General features: G+C 33.2%; 1 protein-coding gene and 1 long non-coding RNA gene across 3 annotated transcripts in view; both read left to right on the top strand.

Moving 5' to 3' along the window:
• The window catches only part of LOC108693839 (protein FAM151B), a 28824-nt gene that overhangs the window by 6017 nt on the left and 6110 nt on the right, over positions 1 to 16697 (top strand). Inside the window, exon 1 of one of the 2 annotated variants that reach the window (XM_018202991.1) lies at positions 2120 to 2409. The exons of the other annotated variant lie outside the window; for it this stretch is intronic. Within the exon in view, the coding sequence (XP_018058480.1) occupies positions 2364 to 2409 (46 nt within the window). The 5' untranslated portion in view covers positions 2120 to 2363. Of the gene's footprint in view, positions 1 to 2119; positions 2410 to 16697 lie in introns of those variants that run through there. 2 annotated transcript variants of the gene reach the window in all.
• LOC108693840 lies at positions 11116 to 12507 on the top strand. The gene is made up of 3 exons (XR_001932049.1): positions 11116 to 11343; positions 11446 to 12058; positions 12461 to 12507. It is a non-coding gene; the product is annotated as an uncharacterized LOC108693840 (long non-coding RNA).

The following is a 16697-nucleotide window of genomic DNA, read 5'->3' as shown; positions in this document are numbered from 1 at the left end:
ATATATATATACATATATATATTCTTTTTTGTTCTACGTTTGTATATTTAATGAAAGAAGTTACACAGCTTAAAAGAAAACTGAGACACTATCGTGTCTCCAGATATGACACAGATTCGAAAATTTTGGTAAATTTTGAAAGTTTTATCAGATCGATGCTGAAAACGCTCTTATTCCTTTCGGTTGTGAACCCTCGGCAGATGTTTTACCCCACCATGCAGCGCAAGGAGCCAAGAATGACCCCCATTGCATTTATGGATTCTGTACCCGAACACATGTTAGGCGTAGCCACAGGGAACTATATGGCGTAAAACAACATGTGATAACAACGCGAACATTTTATTGTGCTTATAACGCGCAAACTGTTGGACTCCTGTCCTTTCAGAAACCCCATCAAAACTTTAATCGATTAAGTCATGTAAGGGTGACGCTTTTAATGCGTCGCCTAATTGAATGTGCTGTTAATAAAATGTACTTATCATCGCGATTGATTAAAGCTTTTATTGTTTGATCGATTTCTCGTGTTTTCGAAGTTCTCACACAAATTTCATTTACGCTTGAGAATATTGCAGCAGCCTTATAACAGCAATAATCAGACAACATGATTATTTAAATTATTTAATAATCGCAAATGAAATAGATACATACATCATTTACTTTAATTACGTCATGTTACAATATATTAAAAGATATTTCAAGATATGCTTTATATATTATATATAACACAAAAGACTTTATAGATTGCAACCGTACAAGTGATTTTTTTAATACAGCTTTCTTTTCCATTGCATAATATGCTATCTGGGAGTATTGCTTATCACAATAGTATTATAATAACAACAATGAGGATAATATGATTACTTAAATTATTTAATAATCGTAAATTAAATACATGCACGATTATTTACTTTAGATTATGTTGTTATCGTACATTACAAAGTATTTCAAGATATGCTTTATACATTTCATACAACAGGAAATATTAATATAAATTACAGTACATTTGATTTTTTAAATACAGCTCTTACTTTTTTATCATACAATATGAATCTGGGAGTGTTGCTTGTTGCAACAGCATTATAATAACAATAATCAGAACGAAATAATTATTTAAATTACTTAATAACCGTAAATGAAATACATATCGCATACACGGTTTAATTAAATTTAATGCGCTACATTAAAAAGTATTTTATTTTCATGCTTTGCGCGTTGTATACAACAGGAAAGATATATAAATTTGCAATTGCGTCAGGTGATTTTTTTTTAATTGTTACTTTCTTTTCTATTACAGAATATGCATATTTATGTTAGTCACATGATTTTCTATTTCACTTATATGGAATAGGATTAAGCCGATACATTCAACGTATTGTCCAACGACGTAGACATCCTCAGGTAAAAGAAGGTGGGCACCGTTCAAAAATATTGAAATACCTTGAATATGGCGGACCAAAGGCGGACTTTAAGGTAGAATAAGATATCTATGCATCTTATTCTAACTCATTCTATCATTTTCTCTATCTCATTCTATCATTTTAAACACCGCCCTGAACATGGCGGACCAAATGGACCAATCAAAAATTGTCTAAATGGTGTTCAAACCGCTGTCGAGAATCTCCAGTTCAACGGACAGTGAAAGGGTGTCCGGAAAAAGAAAAACCGGATCTTGTTTTTCTTCTGTTACAGAGAGCGTTTTCAACCCTCGGATGTAGATATTCACGTTCATAGCATCCGCGTGACAAGCGGTCTACCTGTCTGCAGGCTCGATATTTCCGCAATAGCACGTTCTCCCTTCCAATTGCGCAAGTACGACGTCGGCGACGATCTACCTTGAACGTCCTACGCGGAAATCCCGCGCGGCATCGAGGCCGCGATAAGAACCGTCGTAATGAGAATCCTTCGTAACCCTTGCATCTCGAATCGACTATTCGTGCGTCACCCTTCCGCCTGCGTTCCGCGCCCTTTCCCCTGTTGTCGTTCCCCGTACGCGTTTAGCGATTCGCGGCTTCGAGACAAGGCCCTTCCCGCCCCGCCCCTCCCCTCTCCCCCGGAGATATGGCGGCAAAAGCACGTGTGTGCCGGCGCGGCGTTGCAGCGCCGCGAAATATGACCGACGGTATGTACGTGCCATTACGCGCGCCTGGATTTCGACGATCGGTCGACCGCTCGTGCTCCCGCTCCTGTAGAGACAGTCAAGTCAGTCGTTTCGAGGCTGCCGAGTTGACCGGGTCGAGAGCCGTGGAAAGCCGCGTCGTTCTCCGGGCTGTGTGTCTTTCTATCTCTCTCTGAAACCATCATTTCTCTCTCTGCCCGTCCCTTCCTTTGTTAGTCACCCCATCGAAATTTCGAGGACGAGAACCATGGCGAACACCACGATTCTGACGATTGTACTGCTGGCGGTGATCCGTAAGTTGAACGTAGCCGTTTTATAATACGTTTAGAACAGAACTGAGACGTATTCGAACGAGACGTTTTTCCGTGAATCTTTAAACAAATCTAATACTGGCGAATAAAAGTACTAAAAGACGATAATTAATTATTTATTTTAAGTATTAAAAGCAATATTGGTTGGTGCTCCAAATAAGTAATTAATTGATGTCTTTCGAGACAATCAGCTAGTATTAGATTTCCGTGAGGAAAGGGGTAAATGTCGTGCTCCAAAAATAAATGACGGATTTTTATTGTGGGACAAAGGTCGCTTTTTTTTGGAGTCAGTTATTAGCGAATAATTTAAACTCGTGTTATTTTATTTGTTAAGAAAATATTGAGAGATATATGCGATAATATATTATTAAAGCCAGAGCTTCATTTATTATTCTGAGTAGAAACAGTATTTTATACGTTAATCCGATAATTAGAAATATTATTGAGATGAATGTTCGTAGAAATATATTAGATATATTTCTCGGTCTCAAGCGACAATATATGTGAAGCAAACCTAGTTTGTTGACAGTTCGCTTATGTTAGAACATAACAGCCGTTACGTTCAGGCAGGAGAACATAAATCACCGTGCGAGAATGATCTTAGTCGCTGGCAAGCAATTCGAAACATAGCTCCGCAAAACCGAACGTTGTGTATCGATCCTATTTTAAAGCCGCATCCTGTACGACGGTTACTGAGTCTGACACTCAGCAGATCGTGATATCGAGATCTGGAGTATCTTTCTCGACCGCGACGTCGTAAAACGTGGCCTCGCCTCATCGAAAAACCAAACGTTCCTCTAATAGACGTATCGATTTTCTTTTTTTGTCGCGCTGCTTCTCTTCGCCTGTCTATCAGAAGAAAGAGCTTCTCCGAGTGTTAAGTCGTGTGAGTAAGGTAAAGTTTACGTTCGGGGGAAGTTGGGTGGAGTTTTCAAAGCCGACACTTTGACGTAGTCCTGTGTTCGGAATTCTTTTCAGTGATGCGCAACCTTTTAGTGAGTCATTTTCAAAGAGCCATTTTTTTAACAATCATTTTCAGAAATAGATCAAATCTTGCAGATCGCATAATGTTCATTTTTTGTTTGTAAAAAATAGAAAATGTTATTTTATATTTTCGATTATGAGGCGGATTATTAAAAATTCACAAGCAGGTCGCAGTTGCGCATCACTGCTCTGTTCAATTTTACAAGTGGAAATCAGATAAAGTTCGAAAAATTCTCCCACGACGAGACAATGAAATCGATGTGGATCATTGTAAATCTGGACGAGCGAATCGCTCAGCGGATCGTGACTTTACGACCGAAGCTTTTTATAGATCACGTCGATTCAAATATCTTGGCATGTTCGACGTCGCGACGAGCAAATGAATAATTTCAATGGAAAGCTATTTCTTCACGCAGAACAGAAAGTTTTGCAGTTTTGATTAGCTTGCGATATACATTGCCTCAATTAGAGATAAGCAGAGCGAGAGATTATGGAATACAATAACGAGGTCTGAAAGGAATAATGGCAGCAACTTCAGTTAACGCCGATTGTAATCAATTAAGAGGGTCAAATCGAAAGTAATAAACAGTTTTTTTTTATAAATTGAAATTTTATGTTATTAGAAAACCAAGCAAACCATTTTAATCTACATTTTAATTTAATTAATTTAATATTTTAATCCCATTTCTTCATATATATTTTTCTCGCCATTCTGGAAGTTTGAATATTCCGTTGTAGAAAATTTCCTTTCGTCCTAACTGCTAACGAAGTGATGCACTGCTTTGTGGTTGTATCGTTGGCCTTACATCCTTCACTAAACCGAAGAAGGTAATCTGAGGGTGCCGAAGCGAGACTGTAGGAGGGATAAGAAAGAATTTCCTACCCCATTTTCTCAATTTTGTGTGAGGTCAATGAACGAAGTTGGGACCGAGTATTAGTGTTGCAGGATGATCTTCCTTCCAAGAGAAGGTTGGCCAACGTTATGAAATGATGGAGGCAATCCATCCATAAAATAGCGCCACTGTCGTCGGAAGAAAACAGAGTTCCACCGCAAGAGAACATTCAAACTTTTAGAATAGTGAGAAAGAAATGTATAAGAAAAGGGATTATGTAAAAAAAATAAAAGATTGTAGATTAAAATGACATTGGTTTTTTAATTTAAAAAATCCTAATTGTTGCTCACTTTCGAAAGATTGAAAAGAAATATTCTAAATTTTAGTAAATCGTTTATTTAAATAGTACCAATTAATATTTACTAAATATAATGATGTATTCATTTGATGCAAGAATCATTAATTTAATTTAATAATAATTTTTTTATTGATTAATTATTTATTTACTGTAAGTAAATGTTTAGTTGGCACTATTTTCAAATAAGTATTTATTAAAGTTTAGTACATTTCTTTTCAGTGTATTATCCTCGTAAATTTTCTTTCACTCACACAGCTATCTGCTGTTACATCATAACAGGATTTCTCGAGAGATGAATTTAATTTTTGCCGTATTAACTCTTGCAAACTGAGAGAATAGTTTATAGGATTTAAAAGAAGTAAAACGATGACATATAATATATCCTCTTCATCTCAATCCGTCTCTCAATCGATCGCTAATAATAATCTCTACGGTGACGCACATCGGTCGACATATATATCCGCATGCTCGATCAGCCTTTAGCATCTTACATTAAATTAGCCCTTAATTTTACCCGTTGCTCAATTGCGCAAGAGAGGTACAATTAATCCCGGGACACACACATAGAGACAATATTTACCGTGAACGACTGACGCGCGTCGCTTCCTTCCGTCCGTTTCTTTCTGCTTTTATCTCCATATATGTAAGTAGGTCATAAGACATTTATTACATATTTTTTTTCAATTTCTTCGTTTTGTTGTTTCAATTTCTTGTTTCCTCTCCGAGAAAATGCTTGTCTCTCATTTCTGATGCAAATCGACTGATCTGTCAACGAAACAATTACGTAATCGTTTGCTATTCAAGTGAGAACAAATATTTTTCAAATACATTTTCTCGTTGTGTCAACACCTGTCGCTAGAAGGGAGGGCAATTGGTACTCTCAAAGCATACGATCCGATAGCTAACATGACTGTTGCTTATAAAGCGTCCGCAAAAATAGATTAACGCCGTGACCATGGCGATGGTGGCATGTAACTTACATATCGTGCAAAAATAGTACGAAAATAAACTGTTTTTAGCACACCTTTGCTTGTCCTGTACGCCCGCGGTTTATGCGGTAAGCGCACAGGAAGATATAAAAATAACAAGGCTGGTGTAATTTCTTCTAGTCGGAAATTTCGATCGCAAAATTTCAAAGCAACGCAATAATGAAAAACGTAAGTTACCGTATAAAAATAGGATGTTTTTCTTTAAGACCGAAGAATATGTATACTTTTTTCGAGGACACTACCGATAAAAAAGCCGCGTGACACACGCGAACAATTAGCGTATTATAGTTATCATTTACTGAGTTATCATTTATTTTAGTTTCGACCTGGCTAGTTTCTAGCTATTTGTTTAACCGGTTCTTCCCAACCAATATTTTCTGACCACTTACTGTGGATAGTTACAGTAAATTCAAAATGGTAAAAAATTTCTGGACATAGTAACCAGTTTTATCTAGATATTTTTTTACTTGAATATATTGTTAAAAATCAAAGGAGCAATGGTAATCTGATTCCTTGCGTTACATAGCAGTTTGTTAATTTTGAACTTATGCGTATCAAAATGTAAATCAAGTCATTTCTGTGATTAATTTTGAAGTAAACAACGTTCACGTGTAGTTGTATTTACAACGTTTAGTGTATGCAGTTAGGAAATAATAAATGAAATTTAAATGAAATTTAATATATTTTTTTTAATTAAATTGTTTAATTCCATTATTTTAGTCTATTAAATTAATAATGTACAGATTAGGAGCAATGGTGACTTATAGAAATAATTTTAAAAAATTCAAATTGGATATAACTTAATATTATTTATAAAATTATTAATAGTAGTGTAGAAAAGATTAAAACTTTAGTGATGTCTCTCGTTATAAAAATAAATAATAAACAGAATAAGCAGCTAGGTGGCAATTACAATAATTTAACTGTTTATTAATCTTGCATATATTTGTTAAATTTACAACTCAAGACAATTGTACACGATTTCAAAACGCTCGATTAAAAAATGCTCGTTTCGAGCGGAAATCTCGTTATGATCTGTACTATAATAAATGTCTCAACATTATAATTATAAATAATTCACAAACAATATTAATTTATTACGTGTCGCAAGCCATGATGGTTATACTTGCGCAGGTATAAACATCAACGTAGAAATGATAACATTAAATGTTCGCATATTACATTTCGTTATAACAGCAAAACACATTTACTAACAATGATGAGAAACAAAAATTGCTTTGGTCATTGATTATACAAAGTGAATGGAGGGAATACAATCGTCGTAAATAATATTATTATATCAAGACGCTAAACAACGAAGAAAGGCACAACAAATCTCAACATTGGATTGCGATGTTATTTTTACGTAGCGTGTTGTAAAGGAATTTCACGACACGATGTTTAAACTCCTGAATTCTTTGCAAATTAATTATCAAGGAATACTTATCCGAAATAGAATAAAATCTTTTTAGTATCACGTGACTATATTATAATTTATTCATTGATTCATTTTTTATCATTAATCATCGATAAAGGAAATACATTTTGTATGTAGAGATATCTATAGGCATGAAGACAGAATTTCATTCTTATCTGAAGCAAAGGAATCGTGAGTCATTAGTCGTGATATCGTCATTTAACGTTACCTGCATAGAACTCGCTCGAAATAATACAATCTACATGAAATGGAAAAAACTGCTCTGATAAAAACGTATTTATCCGTGATAAGCGAAGCAGAGCACTCATCGTTTGACTGTATGCTGCAGCTATAGTGCAAGTGGTACATTTGCACTTCTCCCTGTATCTGACGAGCGTGTCCGAGCCGACATGAATTCGACTGAGATATAGATTGGAAATTTTCTCCGGCTTCATAAATACGGTCATTGACTTTAGCAACGTTAACGAATCGATTATGTGAATCTACGCTCGAGCGTAAACTATTGAAATCAGAACGCAATCGTTGCGTGAGAACCGGTATGGATCATTGAACAAAAAGATTCTTTAGAAAAAAATATAAAAATGTTTTAAATGCTCCTTTTATGCAAGCTTATTTAAACAGTGCAACAGTAAAACGATGAAATGTGAATTTATTCAATATAATCTATAATATATATAATAGAAAAAAAATAAATTTTTTTCTATTTTTTGCATACAAGGTAAAAATGATTTAATGTTAAATTATCCGTACTGTCTCGATTTCCATCTAGTTGCAATCGAAAAAGAATCATTGAATTTATTATTACGCGTGTATAACGTTTGAATTTGTCGAGTAATCATCTCTTACATAATTAATCGGATTATTTGATAAAGTGAGATTTAATATCAAACACGATATCAATATCCTACACGTGTCCGAGGTCAAATTCTAAAAACTTTATCAAACTTTTACATTCGAAATCAACAACCAAAATTTTTTGTTTAGTCTTAGTCGATCGATTACAAATATTTCTTATTTTAATTTTTGTATTATATTAACATTACAATATGATACAAGCATGAAGTATTATATTAACATTACAATATGCAAGCATATACAGGACACAGCATGTACTCCGAAAATCAATCGATGTATCTGCAAGTTAAATTAGTATTCGTCGTGTTACTCTACAACAGTATTGAATACATTGTGTCGCGTAAATTCGCAAAACGTTGCATTGAAGTTCATTGTAGTTGCGAATGCATATTAATCACAGTTAATATCTGCTGATGCCAAAGTACTTCTGATGCTATCAGAATCTTGCGCGAAAAAATTCGATAAATGTTGGAATAATTAAATTTCATTTTTATTAAAATAAATTAACTTTCATCTTTATTTAACTCATCTTTATCTTTTTCTTATTCTTAGAACTAGAAAAAGATAAACAGTAAGTAAAATCGAGATAAAGTCTACATTAATAGAAATGGACATTAGAGAAGGACGCGCGATATATCACACTTTACTTAAAAATATATACTTGTCAGTTTAAACAGCTCGAAGTGAGACAAGTCAGCTATTCATCGTACAGTATGTGTTATTCGTTTATCATCAATTTAATATTACATTTGTGTGGTCTCATGACATACATAAATCATTCCTTGATTAACAGTTTGTGTCATGGAATTATATTTAAAAAAAAATCTTGTTGCATTAATTAGAATTTTTCCAGATTCAACCAGACAGATACAAATCGGATTCTTACAGGTAAATCTATCAAACATTCTAGTCGAGATAACCATACATTCAATTGCGATAAAACCCAAAATTCTGATTCATATGATCAGAATTCGTCTTATTTGTACTTCTTGTTGATGCCAGAACACTTATCTTAATATAATAATCACACATTATACAGTTTATAATGATCTTTAATACCTGAAACTTTATTTCTCGTCTTGGAAGGTAATCAAATATCGATTGAGTCATCGATTGCCATATTATATGAACAATTATTTAAAATCGAGAATTTAAATACATTGATTTCGAAGAATACAATTTAAAGATAAAAATTAAAAAGCTATATGACTTTTTTCTGTTTTCCATTTACAAAGATTAGAAATACCGGATACATCAAAAAAGTTTTTAATTCTCATGAAAGTTTTAGATAATTCGCGACCTAATGTGATTCTCCATAAAGAACTAAACTAGCTGACGCGAAATTCCGTTACGCAAATCCGAGATATCAAATTTCGTTCGAAGTTCCAAATTGCTGTTCTCAATCGGTCGATTCTCACCTTAATCGAGACTTAAGTTCCGCGGTAAAACGCGGCCATAAGTCACGCTTTGTCAGCCGGCTGACTATAATTGTAAGGCAAAACCCGCTCTCGGGATCCGCCTCGCCGGCGAAACAATTCGAGCCATCGAAAGCGTGTTTTAAACGGAAGAGAGATCGGCAGTAGTCGCGGTTATTTGCAAACTCTGCGGGGCGTAGTGACGCGTGAAAGATGCTTTTATCAGCCTACGCGGGCATCGGATTCTCTTGTATCGCGAAAGGCGGCCACGTCGATGATGCTCGTTCGCGGGGCTAGAAACCCGACTCAATATCCCCTGCATCCTCGTCATATCCTTATGATAGGTCACATCGGTGTACAAGCTAAGAAAATACGTACCGCGATAAAGCGTCGCTCGAAACGTTGCACAGCTGAAAGACAGCCGATATACCGTTCATGACATTTGACATTCTCCGATGAGACGAACATGATAAGATTCGACGTTCGGTTTACAAATATCGAAAGTCTTAAACAAAATTTCACGCGGAACAGGAAGGAAATATTTTATAATCATTTCATTTCCTACATTCTAAAAACTATCAGTGTGGATTTAACATCCATGCGGTGTCTGGTATTACCTAATATCAACACCGCCATAGTGTGAATTTAAAATCAATGGTATTAACTCCAACAATGAGAACTATACAGATATCACTATTTTTTAGAATGAGTAGTTTTTCGATCTTCGTAGAAGAATACGCTTTTATCACGTTACATATTAAGGGGAATCTCATTTTTTGGGTAAAAAAATCATTTTTTTAACGGAATCTGTTAGTTTAATATTTTAAGAATATCTCTATTTTGTATCGAAATTTGTAAAACTTCTAGAGATATGAGCTATTACTGATCGAGTGCTCAACCGAGCACTTGGCTGAGCGCAGGTATAAGATTTTTAACGGCTGGCAGCTCCAGTTTTGTTTTTAGTACAAAGGGTCAGGTCAAGTTAGTCTAGGGATAGTTGTGTTATTCAACAATAAAATTTTCAGTAGTCGTTTAACCTCCGAGTGAAACTGACGCACACGGAAATAAAGAAATGGATCGCAAACATTCACGGGACACGCATGAATGTGCTAGCAGACCAAAGAAAATAAAATTCACGGTAATATTCACGGGTAATATTCACACTCGGGAAACGGATACTTCATTTGCAAGTACATCAGCAGAAAAATGATCCAAAACTCAAGGAAATTATAGTGGACTTAGGTCACGGTTATTGTATCATCGCTTTCTTGTTGCGGTCTTTACTGCAATTTCTCAATTTGTTATTTGTTAAGAGTGCAAAGAACAAGTTTCGGTGAATCTAATGCTCGAGGTTTAGGTTTTAAAATAGCAGTTCAATGCAAGTGTAATATAAAATATATAAATTCCTGTCCTTCGATAGACAATAAATCATATGATATAAATAGAAGATTTGTATTCATCATGAGATTGGACGTTGATAGAGAAGATATAAATTTATTTTGTGGCCTCATGGATTTATCTCAAGATAGTAACTCTTTGTACTATGCTGCTGTGAAAAATATTTATATTGGAGCAAAAGCTATTTTTGATATTTTGAGAAAAAAGTAGAAGAGGAAAAAATTAAAAATTCTGAACAATGGTAAATCAATAACTGAGATAATTGTTTCTGGTAATGGAACGTGGAAGAAAAGAGGCTTCAGTTCATTGTTTGGAATCATGATACTTATTGGAAAATATATAAACAAAGTGATTGATCTCCTTGTAAAATCTGCTTATTGTCATATTTATAAATTATAGAAATCTAAAACTCCGGAATATGAAATTTGGAAAGAAAATCACACAGAAGAATGTACTGCAAATCATGATGGATCAGCTGAGAAGTTGACGCCATAAAAGAAATGTTCAATCGTCAAATGTTGGAAGTCAAGCATGCTTATTACATTGGTGATGGAGATTCTAAAACTTTTATAGCTCTATTAGACAATGATCCTTATGATGATGATTTACAAATGAAGGAAAAAGAATGCGTAGGATATGTGGAGAAGTAAATGGGTTCACGGTTAAGAAATATAAAAAAAACTCATAAACTTGGAGGAAAAAATAAATTAACTAATAAATTAATACAAAAATTAACGATTTATTACAGATTAACAATCAGAAGACATCCAGATTCTGTTAATGACATGTACAATGCTGTGTGGCTATATTTTATCACGACATATTAGATCTCGACAGAGATGAAAATCCATAGCATGTATTGCCCAGTGGGATCAAATAGTTGTAAATGGCGCCGAAAGTAATAACACTTCATGAATTCGATCATGAACTATTTCATGAAGATGTTCAGCAAGCCATAAAGCCAATTTTCGAAGATTTGTTATCACGAGAATTGTTATAGAAAGATATTTGGGTGGTGAAACACAAAATAATAATGAGAGTTATAACTCTACAGTCTGGCAATTCGCGCCTAAGCATCTTCATTGTGGAGCAAAAATGATTGAAAAATCGCGGCTTATTTAGCAGCCGGAATTTTTAATGAAGGCTTTTATGCTATTATTAAAATTATGACAATGATAGAAATTATAGGAGAAAACGCCAAAATATTTTGTAACGCGCGATATCAACGCGACGGACTCTTGAGACTACGAAAGAAGCTCGAATAAAATGAAGAAACGACCAGACGGTTCTAAATTACTTCTATGAAGATGAGGAAGAACTATTAAAAGGCCCCTGGGATAGCAGAGTAGCAAAAATAAAATGTAAGTACTTGATATATTTACATAAATTAAACTTAAAACTTTAAATGCCGTTTTCTCAAAACAGTACTTTTGCGAGTGGTATGCACGATATTTTTGTAATTACTCAACTGATTATCTTTATATTTGGCCTGTTCAGCAAACATTACTTTATCGTTTGATGAACCAGAATATTGATAAATTACACATTTTCTTTTAATTTTAAAAAAATATTTATATAATTTAAATAAATAATTCTTTATGTAATAAAAAAATGGGCGAATTTTGACAATAAAATTTATAGTTCTAAGTTGAAAACTCACCAATTCTGCAAAAATCTTTTTTTTTTTTTTTTTTTAATTTTAATTCATCAAACTGAAATTATGTATGTATAAAATAATATGTCGTTTGATTTTTATGTTTCAGATTAATATCGTGCACATTCAGTGGACGACGAACTTTGCGGGACGTCATATTCCATCATTAATAACTTTCATATTTATTATTAAAATTTAATAAAAGAAAAACTAGAAGTTATTCAAACATAAATAAAAACATGATAGAAATTTTACATGAATCGATTTACTAATTTCTTAAAAAAAAATTCCCAAATTTTGTCATGTTTTTAGTCAAAATAATAGGATTCCCCCTCCAATACAATGAGAACTATACAGATATCGCTATTTTTTAGAATATGTAATTTTCCAATCTTCATAGGAGAATATACTTGTCACGTTATCATGTTTCATATTAACAGAGAACTATTAGTTCTATATTTTCTCGATTGGTTATTTCCTTGTTGAATATCGTTTTTTTCTTTTCTTTGTAACGTATAATTTCTCTATACGTAAATATATATTCTCATCACAAAATACGAGGATCATACTGAAAGTAATAAGCAATCATTTTTTTATAAATTAAGATTCTTGTTAAAAACCAAGTGTCATCTTAATCTACAGATTTTTTAATTAATTTTTTACATAATTCTCATTTCTATATGTACTTTTTTTCCACCAGTCTTGAATATTGCCTTGCGATAAAACTCCATTGCAGCTGCCTGAAATCAGTGACACTGCTTCACAAAGCATGTTGTCGCCAATGTTCTCCTACAGGGAAAATTGTCCTACAACACAATGCTCGACCTTCCTGCGACCATTTCACTAAAAATCGAGAAAACGCGGTAGAAAATTCTTCCTTTTTTCTTACAGTCCTGGCAGGATCTTCATCGATTACTATCTTTTTCGTGAAAAACTAGATGCAAGGCCAACGTTACAGGATAACAATCTATAACTGTCTTTGAATACGAACGGAGATCTACCGCAAGGAAATATTCCAGAATGGCGAAGATATATACAAAGAAATGAAGATTATAGAAAACTAAACAAAAGACCGAAAATTAAAATAATGTAGCTTTTCAATAATAAAAAATTATAATTTATAAAAAAAATTGTTGCTTATTACTTTCGGTACTACTATCGAATATTATTCGTTACTATAAGGAATTTAGTCTCAAAATTCAAATCAGTCAATGAATCTCAACCAGAATTTATACTTTCAATTTAAACTGATTCGTTATTTCAAATATATAATGGATATTTCCATTTGTAAAAAAATTTTATTGTAGCGCACATTATATTATAAATAAACAAACATAGCATGTTGCGTATGTTTTGTTGCAAATTGTATATTATAGTATGACGGCAATATTTAAAAAGTTGTACACTTCCGGATTAATAAAGGTACTTCGAATACTTGTTGTGACGTAAATATTTTGATACATAAAGTTGCATCAATTTGGACGTATTCAAGGTGTATGCAAGTCGTATCATTTGTTTATTTGATTGTTTATTTGAGAAAAGCAGCTTGATCTGACAGCTTGACAGTTTCACATCTGACATATAAGAGATAAAGCTAAGTAAAAAGACAAGTAATAGATTATGCAATTAGAAAATTATGAAATAATAGATTCAAGATTTAATTCAATAATTTTGAATTTTTAAATTGGATTTAATGTCCTCTTATTTATATTTTACGCAAATCGCATAAATTATAATATGATGAATAAGAATCTCCAGTATACATGACCGAGAAAAATATGTAATCGAACATGTGAAAAATTGAATAGAGAGAATGTGAGCTTGCGAGACTGTAAAAAGTGTGTACTTTGTAAAAATGAAAATGCTTGACAAAGACAGTTTCAGTAAATTAATTAATAAACAAGTACAGAGCACAAAATGTAATCTTATAAGAGGATATTTTATAGTATTTTGCAAGAATTTAATATAAGAATTAAATCTTAATTATAATTAAGATTTTATACCATAAAAATGTAAATTCTTAAAAATCAGTATAAATAAGAGAATAATATATTGAAAATAATAATATATTGAAAAAAAATTTGGAAATCTCCGTTATATCGAGATATTTATAATGATTGAAGTATAATCATATATCAGATATTTGTAACATCTGATATATGTGCTTATATCACATTATATTATATTTTGAAACAAATGTTTATTCTTTTCACGTAGAATATTCCTTTTAATATGAAGAAACATGGTTCCCGGAAAACGTAATGCAATGACGTGTCCTATTATTACAAAACATTGCATTTTGAACGAACAAACAACTAACTATCCGACCGAATAATTTGCTTCGAAAAACAGTCTATCTGATTGCTGATTAATTGAAATTCTAATGAAAATAGACAACATAATTTTCTGGTTGAATCTATTATAATTCTAGTTGAGATAACTAGAAATCTGATTGATTAGAATTTCTAATTCGTTTCACTTTCAATCAGAAATTTATGTCAGTGTGAGCTCGGTCGAGGTCAGTTCAATTGCCTCGATCCCATAACGTTCGGTCACGTGAGCGAACCTCGACCGTTGGTAACAAAAACGAAGACCCGCTTAAGATTTTCCCCCATAGTCAGACCGGTTTGAACACAGTATGGTCTCTGTGAGATCGCCGGGCCGGAAACGGTCGTTCCAAAGACATTGTAGCGGCGATATGTATGGGTGCGATATGTATATGCTGTTGGAATGTAGTGGAGAGTTCAGATTTTTGGCAAGAACAAAGTGTACGGGTAAATCCAATGTTTTTTTCGAGTAATTCGAATATTTAAAAAATATTCGAAAAATTGCTACTCTAAACATAGATAACGAGGTAACTCAAAATAAGTCATTGCGTGAACAATTCAAGTACTATTTGCTGAGTCATTCTCTTAGTATCGTATGTCTAAAACACATAAAGGTATTAACTCTCCGTAGAAACGTCATTACATTAACCTGGGAGTGCCCGCTAACTTTATTATGGTACATTGTTGTGTCATTGTTCAAATGCAATTCACTTACAACAGTTCTTCCATAAGTAAATTAAGCTCGTTATTGTTATGTAGCGCATTCTCTCTACAACTCTCCTATAAATAATAAAAATATTTTTTAATTTAATGATGTTTCTGTACGTATATTGTTTTCAAAATTCTTCTTGTTCATTAAAAATTTTTATAAAGAGATAGATCAGATCTGTTTAATTTTAGCTGCGGAGCCAAAACGCAAAATCATCAACGCAACAAAAATCAATGTGAGTAAGATTTCGGGGACTATAAAACGTGTCTAAACGACGCTTATCAACACTTTAGAGTCTCCGAAATCTTACTCATATTTATCATTTTTGCATTGATGACTTTGCATTTTAGTTTCGCAGCTAAAATTGAACAGACCTAATCTATCTATTTATAAAAATTTTTAATTGGGCAGGCTTGAGATAAATTATAAATATATATATATATAGATTAGAAAAAAAGAGAAAAAGAGAGAAGATATACACTCGTAGTATTAATGAATTAAATGACAATTATTAGCTATAAAAAAATGCAACGGAAATGTACGAAATGCTTATTAATGTTTAAAAAGATTGGTTCAACATGTCTTTATTGTTTAGGATGAATCTAGATTCACCCCATGATCGTTGGACTAGAAACGAATCAGCCAGAATCATCGGCGCGGCTGTATGGTTATCGATTTTTCATGAGACTTTTTTTTTTAGAGAAGTCTATAGAAAATAAATTTCGAACAACTTAACGAGCATACCTAGTAATTTAATCATACCAATCTGCGGACTATGTAGGAAAAAACCTGAAAAAGGAATCGTCGCAAAGTTTTTATGCTTTAGTTGCAAGCTGATAATAGACAAGAAACAAGCACTGCCTTCCAATCGTAAGCTGATTAGCCTGAAACTTTCTTACTACAGTCGATATCGGCATTAGACTTTAAATGACGCTCTGGCATTGTCGAGTATAACGCGTCTGCAAAACTTTTGTTATAATTTTCTTTCTTGACGATAACAGAAAGAAATTCTTTTAATTTATATTTATAAAAGCCAAAAAGTAATGGCTTAATAATTATGATTTTATTGCGAAACTTCTCTTCTTTTTCTGTGAGAATTCTCGCAAAATTAAAAAATAAAAGCATAATTCGTTTTTAAACATATTTTCCCCCATGATGCAACGGTTGTTGGTTGTTTATAAAAAATTATACTGTCAAAAAGACTCGGTGAGAAGACCAATCTGCTCGAGAGAGGTCACTCGGCGTGCGCAAAGTTTGCTTGCCACATGGCCCCTGAGATATACCGGAAATGATCTAATCCACAGGGGAAA

Source organism: Atta colombica, unplaced genomic scaffold (assembly GCF_001594045.1).
Source record: "Atta colombica isolate Treedump-2 unplaced genomic scaffold, Acol1.0 scaffold110, whole genome shotgun sequence".
NCBI classification, from domain to species: domain Eukaryota; kingdom Metazoa; phylum Arthropoda; class Insecta; order Hymenoptera; family Formicidae; genus Atta; species Atta colombica.
This window is presented reverse-complemented; position numbering and strand designations above follow the sequence as displayed.